At 52.5% G+C, this 11,542-nt stretch overlaps 5 protein-coding genes across 5 annotated transcripts; 3 read left to right on the top strand and 2 right to left on the bottom strand.

Annotated features, from left to right (window-relative positions):
* Nucleotides 1–641: 641 nt before the first annotated feature.
* Nucleotides 642–1,518, bottom strand: AYL99_06740 (hypothetical protein; the record flags this gene model as incomplete). The annotated part of the gene is made up of 4 exons (XM_018838249.1): nt 642–832; nt 920–1,147; nt 1,211–1,330; nt 1,428–1,518. The coding sequence occupies 4 exons, from the start codon at nt 1,516–1,518 to the stop codon at nt 642–644; spliced, it is 630 nt and encodes a 209-aa protein (XP_018692809.1).
* Nucleotides 1,519–2,765: 1,247 nt separating this feature from the next.
* Nucleotides 2,766–3,545, top strand: AYL99_06739 (hypothetical protein; the record flags this gene model as incomplete). The annotated part of the gene is made up of 2 exons (XM_018838248.1): nt 2,766–2,879; nt 2,931–3,545. 2 exons carry the CDS (start codon nt 2,766–2,768, stop codon nt 3,543–3,545), a joined length of 729 nt encoding a protein of 242 aa, XP_018692808.1.
* Nucleotides 3,546–4,242: 697 nt separating this feature from the next.
* On the top strand, nt 4,243–5,418 carry AYL99_06738 (hypothetical protein; the record flags this gene model as incomplete). The annotated part of the gene is made up of 2 exons (XM_018838247.1): nt 4,243–4,260; nt 4,417–5,418. The coding sequence occupies 2 exons, from the start codon at nt 4,243–4,245 to the stop codon at nt 5,416–5,418; spliced, it is 1,020 nt and encodes a 339-aa protein (XP_018692807.1).
* A 22-nt stretch (nt 5,419–5,440) lies between these two features.
* Nucleotides 5,441–6,200, bottom strand: AYL99_06737 (hypothetical protein; the record flags this gene model as incomplete). Its single annotated transcript, XM_018838246.1, has 2 exons — nt 5,441–6,144; nt 6,197–6,200. The coding sequence occupies 2 exons, from the start codon at nt 6,198–6,200 to the stop codon at nt 5,441–5,443; spliced, it is 708 nt and encodes a 235-aa protein (XP_018692806.1).
* A 452-nt stretch (nt 6,201–6,652) lies between these two features.
* AYL99_06736 (hypothetical protein) lies at nt 6,653–10,697 on the top strand (the record flags this gene model as incomplete). The annotated part of the gene is made up of 2 exons (XM_018838245.1): nt 6,653–6,733; nt 6,792–10,697. 2 exons carry the CDS (start codon nt 6,653–6,655, stop codon nt 10,695–10,697), a joined length of 3,987 nt encoding a protein of 1,328 aa, XP_018692805.1.
* Nucleotides 10,698–11,542: the final 845 nt, after the last annotated feature.

The raw sequence follows: 11,542 nt of genomic DNA, 5'->3' as shown, positions 1-11,542 counted from the left end.
ATGAAACCGTAGTACACCATACATGTTTGAGCATTCGTCGTTTTACTTAGATGGAAAGCATGGCATACCGTCCTGATCGAAAGCGCGTCGCAGGCTTCGTCTGCGATGCCACGTTAAATGTCCGGCGATCGCCTAGCAGCACCATTGTTCCAGAGAGCCGGGTGAGCCATATATTCGATACGGGTCAGGCAGCGGAGTGGTCTCCTCTATAGTCGAGACTGGAGTATCACAAAGAGGAGAAGTCGGTGGACGTTGCTGGAGTCCTGTCCAATTGGGCTCATATAACCCCACAACATCTGAAGCGCAGGGGTTGACTATACAGCCAATTCTGAAACTCGACTCCATTTTACCATGCAACATTTTCCACATTCTCCATTACGGGTCTTTTTATCGACGCTCAAGCTTTGTCTCAAGTCGGAAGAGCACGGAGGGTTTCTCTGTCTTGGTTAGTCCAAGCTGCTACAAGTTCCCCTGCAAAGTATTGAGAGGAATCCAGTTGCAGCAGACACGTCTGCTGGGGTTCGAAAAGAACACAACAATGATCGAACGCGAAGACACGGACTTAATTGTTCATTTTTTTCTTGTAATGGTTCTTATAGTTTTACTTTAGATCCGAAACATAATCTAAATTGCAGATGTCTTCACGAGAGAACCTCCATATTCCCAACCGAATGCTCTACAGCCCATTGGCGCACCTTGCCAAAGTCCCGGCAGACGTGCTTCGAGTTGAGCTCTGGCCAGGCCAACGGATCACCTTCGACCATGTAGAATGTGAAGAGCCCTATATCGGCGTTGCATTGTATATTCAAGCGGAGGACTTCGATGCAATGATCTAGTGTTTTTACAAAGCTGTCAGGTCGGTTGAATATTTGCCACGGTCCCCCTCCCCCAACAGGAGAGAAAGGTGGGTTTGACGTACCAGTATGTCTTTGCAATTCCTCAGGTCCCTTTGCAAACTCTCCTCCTAACGGCTCGTAATACTCCTTGTACGTCACTCGACGGAGGAGATTGATGCAGTGGAGCTGATGAAAAACCTCTATCCCAACTCGATAACCTTCCTCCCCGGTTTCTGGATGGTTGACAGTGAGCGACGTCTCCGGCATGTCGAGGTGCTTAATATCAGATTTCGATATCCATTGGTCTCCGACTGTTTTGAGAACCACGTCAGATATCAGCCAAGATAACAGACCTTCGACACCAGATTCCTCACCATCGTAGGAAATTTCCCGCCAGGCTTTATCCACCTCAGGCCCAGCTCCGACGAATCTATTGCCACTCGTAGTGATATTGTACCTCACAGAGTTGAATACGACGGCCGTGTCCGCAGGGGCTGTTGATATGCTCGGTCAGCTCATGTGAAGCGTATTTTGGTCTGCATGCCACCTAGCATGACTGGACTACTTACACCAAGCAGAAAACTCTCGCACGTGTTTCAAGGTCGATGATCGCAGTGTAATAGAAAGTGCAAATAATGTGCATGATGTCAGGAGCAGGACCGCATGAACCATCCACAGCCATTTCGAAGTTGGAAAACGGTGCGCAATGTCCAATATCTGGATAGGCCAGCTGCGTGAACCGGTTGTCAATGGGATATGTAAATCTTCCAAGTCACCAAGTGTCGAGCAGGAATCGAAAGACTCGGCGTGTGGCTTTTCCGTAATCGGAGTCAACGGCTGGTATTTGCAATCCATTTCAAGGTACGCCGTCGAAAAGCTCACTCAGCATACAGCAATTTCGTATGGGATGAGACCTATGCTATGAGGAAAAGAAGTTCGACAACAGAGGAGAAATCTTGTAGGCGTGTGTTCAAACCTCTTGCCTTGAAGATAATCCAGAGCTAGATGCACGACATAGATCAGAGGGGCAGCGTAAAGTTGCCGCAAATCTTGATTCTCCCCATTCTGTGCTTGCAACGCATTTCCGTTTCAGAGCGTCGCGACAACGGTTGAAAGGTGTGCCACAACGAGCTGCTTCACAATGGCGTAGCGCCAGGGGAAGAAGTGGTCAAACGACTGTCCCCGTTGTGGGGTTGTCAGTGACTCTCCACACTCGGTGCCCCATTGCTAACCAAAGGAGGAAACATCCAACCCTCTATGCTCTTCGAGATCCTCTTGTGGAGGATCTTGTCCTTGCTGAAGGTCGCGAAACTGGAGCTAAGCCATAGATCGTCATATAGAGATGCGGGCAGTACGAAGAACAAGCCCTCATAATAGCCAATATTGAGGGTGGCCTGAACTGCTGGTGCGGCTAGTGGGTTTTCGCCAGCCCTCTGGGAAACGACGTGCCCATAGAGCCAAGGGGCAATTGGTGGTACATACCTCTTTCAGGCTGAGACTGGTTGAGAGTTTCACTCTGGGTTTCGTTAGCAAAATGGCGAAGGTCAAACGCAGGTCCAGGTCGTGGATAGGTACTGCTCGTCGCAGATCTTCAGGAGATCTCGACTCCATGAGGCATTTCCGGCTTCGATGGTGCAACCAGCCTCTAACGCCTTCATTGTAGCAGTCAGGGTTTGTAGGCGCGCTGAACGAATGTTGTCTCAGACGGCTGAGCCAGATCCATTGTAAAAGACCATCAGCAGTGCGAGCGTCAAAAAGTTCGTCCTCTGATATAAATCTGCATGACTTCCTCAGTAAATTTCGATACCAAGTCATCAATCATTCCACTTGACTCCATTATAGGTCTGTGACCATTACTCTTCACTTCTCTTGCCCCCATTCCTCAAGACTGCCGGTCAGTTTACACCAAACCAACTTCACGTCACCAAGATGCATGCACTCTCTGTTACCCGAACTTTGATCTTTGGCCTTTTGGCCTCCGCACCACTCACCGCTGGATTCACAGTCGAGGTTCGTGGCCACAATGTGGAGAAGAGATATGTGGTAAGTTGAAATCTGAGCGAAATGGGAGTGCACCGGATTGACAGCAGAAAGGGCTCGTTGGCTTCTATGGCGTCGAAAGTCGTCAGAGCTGTGGTTCCCGACATCGAGCGTCGACATCATACGGAGGCTCAAATCGCCGCGAAGGAAGCAGCCAAGGCCAAAGGCAACCATCCTCGTAGTGCTCAGGCTCCAGATGAATTTGGACCATGGGACAGCACCGAAGATGAGTTTGGCTCTTGGGTCGATAAACGATCCCCACATCACACAGAAGCACAGATTGCAGCCAAAGAAGCAGCTGCAAAAGAACATCATTCGCGATCTCCTCACCACACCGAAGCTCAAATTGCTGCTAAAGAGGCTGCGCAAACGAAGGGCAAACAGCCCCGAAGTGCTCAAGCTCCTGACGAATTCGGACCTTGGGATAGCACCGAAGACGAATTCGGCTCCTGGATCGACAAGCGTTCGCCACACCACACCGAAGCTCAGATTGCCGCGAAGGAGGCAGCAGCAGCTAAGCACCATCAGTCTAGGGAGCCACATCACACTGAAGCGCAGATTGCAGCCAAGGAGGCGGCAGAGGCAAGGAAGCATCAGAGCCGTGAGCCTCATCACACAGAAGCCCAGATCGCGGCTAAGGAGGCGAAAGCGAGGAAAGGACAGAGTTGAGCAGGCAAGCAGGTTTTGGGTATCGAACTTGCCAGGGTTCTGAAAGGCCACATGTACGCAGCAGCAGACTTAGATCTTCAACAACGTGTAGAAAGCCAATGGTATCTAGACAACCCTTTGAGTGTGAACACGAGGTGAAAATGCCCTCCACCATTCCGACACGCTCCAGGGAGCACGGGAAAATCTTGTGCTGGATTGGCTCATCGGTCTGGATTTGGTTGCTCGCACCGGCGACGGAGATCAACACGGCAGTTAGTTTTCATTTGCGATTGTCCAGACAAATCCTATCGCACGCAGGCATCATCCGAGATATCCGAGCGGCGGAAGAAGCCAAGCAACCAAGGTGAGTGCTAAGTACATCCAGCGTTACCAATGGATGCACGCTGCTACATGTGCCCAGAATGATCGTTAACCTTGGGAAGTTATGCCGTTGGTCTTTGACAAACATGATGACTTCCGCTCCCGCTTTGCATTGCCAAGGGAAACGGAGGATTCCACCATGGCCGTTTCCGATAAGAGTCGTCGTCAGCCTCTGCAAAGGTCCCCGGCCTTTCCTGGACTTTTGGTGGCTCGATTACATCTGTGAAGCCGGAAAATCATTCATTGTGTGAGGCCATTGCTTCTGTGAAGAGTGGGCTAGCTTACTTCGATCCCATCTGCTGAGAGCGTCTGACGCCACAGAGTCTGGTCCTACATCATGGCAGATCTTACCGTGGTAAGTTTCTGGAGAAACGATTTGGCGAAATTACCAGGAATGCCTCTATATCTTGGCCCTCTCGCCCTGTGCTCCAGCCTCTGTTGCTGGCTTCTTCTTGTTCGGCACCGATTTTGAGGAACAGTTAGGACTCGGCTGATGGCATCGATTCTGCAGCACGCGCGACGAGTGGCATGGGACAGCCACAAGGGTGATCATAGCCCAAGCCATAGCATCAGAAAGCTATCACGATCGGCTCCGTTGTCTCTATTTATTGAAGCATTGGAAGCAGATGGTTGCGTGATCGTCAAGGACTTTACGGACAAGGCTACGCTTGAGAAAGCGGACTGGGAGGTACGGCCGTGGCTTGATCAGCAAGCCGATGGAGTAAAAGTGGGCGGCAAGTTTTCTCCTCTGTGCGAAACTGCAGCTCTTCTGTGTATTGACTGGCTTCAAGCACTTCAGGGCAAGACAAGAACGGTAACCAGACTCATCGGGAGAAGCCCAACGGTGAGGGAGAAGTTCTTTGCCGACCCGCTCTATCAAGCCTTGTGCGAACATTTTCTGGCCCTTGAGACGACCCATTACTACGGCAACAAGCCCGTCACGACAACTAGCTACCCGCTCCTCTCCATCTCGATTGCGTTTGATATTCCCCCTGGGACTTCTGCACAAGGTCTCCACCGCGACGACAAGAATCACCATGCCCGCCATAGTCACGCCGACAAGTACGCAAAGGGCCGCGACATGCTATTGGGACTGTTTGTCCCAGCGTGCGACACGACCAAGGCTAACGGCGCCACAAGAGTCGTGCCTGGCAGCCATCTATGGGGCGATGACATGCCCGATTTTGGGGCTGACGGAACCCGGGGAGTTCTTGACGCCGAGATGCGCCGGGGAGAGGCCTTCATCATGCTGGGAAGTCTCTACCACGGAGGCGGAGCGTATGAGAAGCCACTAGGGACAGCAAAGGACGCTGACACAGAGAGCAGGACGGTGTATGCCATGTTTTCATGCACCGGTGTGCATCGGCAGGAAGAGATATCGTTTCTGTCGTACTCGATTGACGAGGTCAAAACATACTCGAAGCTTGTGCAAGAACGTCTAGGGTGGAAGCAGAGCGAACCCAATCTAGGTTGGGTCGACCTGAAGAGCCCCGAGTTCCTGCTGGCGCAATGATCGTGCCACATGTGCCTCTCCATCAATCATCAAGACTCGGAGCAAGCACGGTACAGCTGAACCTGAAATCGCCGCCGCCTGCCGCCTCCTCACGTCTGAGGAACGGAAGAGGCCCCAAGTTGAGCGCCTTGTCACTCAATACATCCTCATCTTCCTGGAGCATGCCCAGTTCGACCGGCCCCTTTCTTCTGCCTTCCAACTCCCACAAACGACCGTCCTTGCCCTTGACGAATGCCACGAATGCATGGCCGGGATCTTCTCCCAGCGGTGGTACGGTGCTGTCGCCGGAGTGAGCAGCTGTGGCGTGAGCTATCTCGAGCATTTCTGAGTCATGAAGGAACCGAGCTCGGTCGTCGGGTTTGAGAGGAGTCGTGTCTTTGACCAATTTGTCTAGGTCACTCCCGTCCTGAATGAAGTCGGCTGCGGTGCCATTGGTGGTGCAGTGCAGGAGACCGATGAGGCCACATGCATGGTTGATGATCTGGCGGTAGAACATGACGGGCTCTCCGGGGCCTGCACCGTCATAGTCTGCTTCGGCCTCGTTGATTTTGGCATAGTGGGCTTCAGCGGTTGTGCTACACGGGTGAGTGAATAAGAGAGCACTGGCGGGTCGAGGTAAGAAGGACACCAAGTCGGGGTCAGTGAGGCTGTATGCATCGTGGAAAGAGAGGGCCGGAGACAGCCCCAGTCTATGAGCCAGTTTGGTCATGACTTGTGGGTTGTTTTCTGTGAATGTCAGAAGAGGGCGTACATCAGCATGTTTCTCCTACAGACAGACTCATGGCTGGGACTTGAGTTCACCGAGCGGAATGAATGTCTTTTGAGCAGACATATTGGTGTAGATTGCGAACCCTTGAAGGCTCTTCTCCTGATCCGTGCAATCAATCAGTCTGGGCTTGAGGAATGAAACGTGGAGTTTTAGTTGAATCGAGGACGAAGAAGTATTGAAAACGCAAGGCGGCCTTTGGGTGACGTATCGTGCGCACCCAGTGCGAGTATTAAATAATAAGTTAGTAATACAGCTCAACTTGGAGTCCCTCCGCCTCGACGCGGAGAAAGCTGGTCTGGCGCTGCCTTATCGCGTCGTCCCATGATATTATGATTATTGCACGCTCCCCATTGCGTGACTCCCGTCGTTGATTGATATATCGACCTGGTGAGCTGACGACAAGTCAAGTCTGCGCTCGAGCATGTGGTTCCAACAATAACACTTTCTTCCCCAAACACTGGTCCTATGCGAGCCATCCTGCCTGGGCGACCTCAATCCAAGCGACAGGCCCTTTGCACCGCCCAGTGGTGTGGCCTGCGTCTGGTCGTGAGTTGTCTCTCCCATTCTACTAGTCTTGGACACAAGTCTTGACAAACACCTTCAGGCATATATATCCGGCAATGCCGCCGTCATCCTCAGCGGGCCTCAATCCATTCTCCAGACCATCTACGTCGACACCGTTGACTCCCTGACTGCCATCACCCTCGAAGAGACCACCGGTCGGATCGCCCTCTGCGATGCCACTCATGTCTATATCTACAGACCCGTCGGCCGTGAAGAGGGTGTGCTGCGATGGACTCAGGTGCACGAGTTGAAGAACCCTACTGAGCTGCGGGTGGAATCGTTGTCATGGGGATCTTCTCAGGAACTCTTGCTGGGAGGTTCGAGGCTTGTCCTGTGGTTCATACCTGAACATGGCTCACCGGTCATCGTCTGGAATCAGCCGCTCGCATATCCCACGGCACTTGCATATCTTTCTCCCGACAGTGGCTTCGTCGCCTCCGTGGGCCAGTATGACCGACTCGTCAAGATATGGAGACGGCTGTCGTACGAGGTGGAGGGCACCAGATTCGACGTCTCCTACCTACCACATCCAGCTGCGGTCACAAATTTGCACTGGCGGAAGCCATGGCATGAAGAACAGAACCTGGACAACCTTCTCTACACGTTTTGCTCTGACAACCATGTCCGCGCCTGGACCACGTTCGACCCCCACGCCCTGACGGTGTTACAACTAGTCGGCGATATCAACATGAATGCCTCGATCCAGCCACGGAGGCTGAGTGCCAGTTCCATCAGCACCAGACGATATGCCTTCATCATTGACAGCCGTGATTTTTCCACGGTCACAGAGAAGGCGGTCCAGAACTCGACTACCAAGACGGCGGACCACGCCCTCGAGCATCTCATTGAGATCGCCAATCGAAGTCCAGAAATCTGCGTCGTGCTCGACGGATTGGGCCATATGTCTGTGTGGGGATTGGAAAATGCTGGGTACAAGAACAGAATGCCTCCGTCTGTGTTTCACATCTCACACGTCGACGGCATGAATATCCATGTTCCGCAGCTGAGCGACCCATTGGAAGATTATCTACAGTTCTGCATCTTCGCGGGCGGCACGACGGCATCGTCGTTGTCAATTCTCCTCCATTCTTTTGCGGGTGATATCGATTGGTACGACAGTCAGATTACGCACCTGTTTGACACCGCCGTGAGGCAAGACAGGACCGCCCTGATTTCAACCCTGGCGGGACACGGTACGCCGGTCCTGCGAATTGTCCGGAACGTGGTTGGTAACGTCGTGTTGTCGAGTACAGACGAGGGCCACACCAGCATCTGGCAGCATGACGGAACTCTGTCCACTGCTCCACTCCTGCGACGGAGTTCGTTCAACGTCAGTGTCGAAATCAAAGACGCGGTCATCTTGTCTCGTGGGAGATACGCGGCAATTCTAAGCAGCCACGGTCTCGAGCTCTGGGATATTCGCCAAGCAAAAGCCAAACGACTGGGAGTGTGGGAATCTGAAGGGGGTCGTTTGCCGGCGCGCATAACGCAAAGTCGAATCGCCAGCGAACGAGAACTCACCAGTCGGGTTATTGTAGGGTATCATGCGGATGGAACTGTTGAAGCCTGGGAGCTGCTCCTTCCAGCAAACGAGCCCGGTGCAACGAATGGCTACCGCGAGATGATACGGTCGCTGGGGGACGTCCAGCTGCACGCGCACAATCGGTACAACGCCCTCATATCTGTCTGTGACAATATGAGCACCAACAATCGTCCAGCGGATCCGCGCGAGATCAACGCCCTGGGCTTCGCCGCGGCATTGGCCAAAGACGGCACCCTGGAGATGGTCAGGTCTCAGGAAGAGCCAGACTCCACAAAGCCACATCTCGTCACTGGCGCCTTGATCGAGACCAATATGCGCCGGCCTCGAGCGATCAGTGCGAGCGGATACGGAAAGGTTGTCGTTGTCAATGATGACAGCACCAGTATCAGCATATGGGACGCCAAAACCGGTTCGTGGGAGTACGAACATGAGCTCGATGGGACCGACACCATCCACACATTCGCGTGGGCTGTTTCACCACAAGGGTTGGCCTTGGTTGCCGTCTGCTTTGACTACCACATTGTCATTCTCGGTCAGGTCCGGTACACCTACGGAGGCCAGGAACCGGCATGGGTAGATTTGCGGCACATCAGAATCAGAGACTTTACCACCCACTCCATTGGAGCCCTGTGCTGGCTGAGAAGCGGTGATCTCGTCGTGGGAGCCGGCATTCAGCTGTTTATCTTCAAGGGATATGCGGGCAGTCACCATAACGAGGATGCCAGGCCTCTCCGGGATCTGCGAGAGAAGACGCGAAATAACGAAACTTTCGCTATGATGGCAATGTTGAACACCTTGGTCCCTATTTTCCACCCCACACTCCTTACCCTACTCACCTGTACCGAAGGGCTGAAGGCGACCAGGGATGTGTTATATCATCTTCACCAGGATCTGAAGTACTTCACCGAAGGGGATGAGTTGTCCAGCCTCCTTAACATTCGGCCCGACAGGGTTACAAGTGCAGCAACGTCGAGTCAGTCGGTCGACAAGTCGCATTATTCCACGAACGGTGATCTGAACGGGGATGTGGAAGATCCACCACTTTCAGACTATGCAAAAGGTCTAGAAGGCAACCTGCGACGGTATAGATTGCGGCAGCTGACGAACGGAGAACAATCCAACATACTAAAACAGGTCGAGGTGATTTCAGAGATCGAGAAACACGAGGAATCGGTCGATGCGAACGGTCAGCGCTACCTTCAGGCCCTATACACGTGCGGCGACGAAGGGGTTCCGTGGAGTGCAATTGCATTCGCCTCTATGAGCACATCCCAAGAAGTTCTTGTCGACCTGGTCACTCGCTTTTATGGTGGTAAACTCAGTTGGGAGGCAGCACGCAAATCGGGATTATTCTGCTGGCTCTCTGATGTGGAATCCCTTCGGCAGCAAATGGAGAATGTGGGTCGAATCGAGTTTACAAAGAACGAAGACCGCAACCCAGTGGACTGTTCACTGTATTATCTTGCCTTGCGCAAAAAGCCCGTCCTATTGGGGCTCTGGAGAATGTCGATTGGGGTCAGAGAAAAGGAAAACACCATGAAGCTGTTGGCCAACAACTTCGACGACCCGAGATGGAAGGCCAGCGCGCTGAAGAATGCATATGCGTTGCTGAGCAGGCGGCGCTTTCACTATGCGGCGGCCTTCTTCCTGCTCGGAGACAGTCCTTGGGACGCGATCAATGTCTGCATCCACCAGCTGCAAGATTTGCAGCTCGCCGTTGCTATTGCAAGGGTGTACGAGAGCGAAAGCCACAAACCGTCTTCTACTTTGGCACGGTTGATGGAACAGACCATTCTCCCTCTAGCTATTGAGAGCGTGCAAGCACGGTGGATGGCAAGTTGGGCGTATGCGGCCATCCTGGACCACAAGAAGTTGGCCATTCAGGTCCTCGTGCATCCTGTGCACAAGATCGTGGGCAAACCACTGCTCGACGGATACGAAGGGGCAGGGATGATCGGATCTCTCAGTTACGCCGCCAACGACCCTCTTGTGGCGCTGTTGTACACCCAGCTTCGTGCCCAACTGGCGAAGCGAAACGAATGGCGCAGCGAGGTCATCAGCGCACAAGATGAATGGGGATTCGTCATGCGCTGCGTCAGGCAGTATATCCACATGGGGTGCGACGTTCTTGCGCTTTCCTTGGTTCGAGATTGGGAGTTTGTCCCCGAAAGTCCACGCAAGCAGACGATAACAGCAACCGTGGATGAGATTCCGCCACCGCTCAACGTGAGTCTCCAGCGTCGAAAGACATTCTACGATCTCGAAAAGGAAGAAGACGAAGAGAATATCCCGCAGGCGGAGAAAAAGAAGGAGGAGCAGCAGCAGCAGAAGAAGAAGGCGCCACCCCCGACCATGTTCGAGGAGCCGAGCGCGGACAGTCTGCTTGATAGTTTTGGATTCTGATTCTGATTCTGATTATGATTCTGCCATCTGAAGAGGCGGGGGAAATCAGCGGCTGTGTTAGTATTTACACCTTTTGTCATGAGGTTCTGTTCATCGTTATTGCTGTCATTCCTCCTCGTGTCTGAGGTCACATGTGGTACGTAGATACATGTGTCTCTGCGACGATGTCTTCAAAGAGGTCGAGATAAAGAGAGAGGGAGAGGGAGAAGTCAAGGCAAGTGTGGAGAGAAGTAGACACGTAGAGCACGGGGTACATAGGTACCTGGTATACAGAACAACACACACAGGCGGCTTGAAGCCGACTTTGTAATGGTCTCGTGTGTGTGTGTGCGCATGGCTTGACAACCCAACAAAAGTCATCCCCGACCTTGGGGACCTTATCAGGCGGTTTACCACATGCTAGTATCCGATATTACCTACCTATTCACTCACTACTCACTCACTCATATGAGGATGGCATGGCGAATCGGGCATTGATCACTGATCCTTTCCAGCAAGGGAAAGAGAGAGAGAGAGAGAGAGAGAGAGAAAATCTAGTCAGTTAATGGGTTTCCATAAGTGGACTAATAGACTGATGAAGTGAGTGAGAGAGTGAATGCGTGAACGGCACGATCTCTTTATGTAATTGCTCTTCTCGGGCGGTTGGTGGTCCTCCGCAATACACCCACAATTCTACTTGAAGGAGTGAGTGAGTATATATACAGTATATACACAGCTGCATGTACATGCTACGCTGTACACGCTGTACACGCTGTACAATAAATAATTTCTCTCTCACGATCGGGTCTTTCTTTCGGCCTAGTACATATGCATCTGGTTCGTCTCTTTATATTATTATTGCTTAT

The sequence above is a fragment of the Fonsecaea erecta genome (assembly GCF_001651985.1).
Source record: "Fonsecaea erecta strain CBS 125763 chromosome Unknown Scaff5, whole genome shotgun sequence".
Classification (NCBI taxonomy): Eukaryota; Fungi; Ascomycota; class Eurotiomycetes; order Chaetothyriales; family Herpotrichiellaceae; genus Fonsecaea; species Fonsecaea erecta.
The sequence above is the reverse complement of the archived record's forward strand: the minus strand, read 5'-3'. Positions and strand labels throughout refer to the sequence as shown.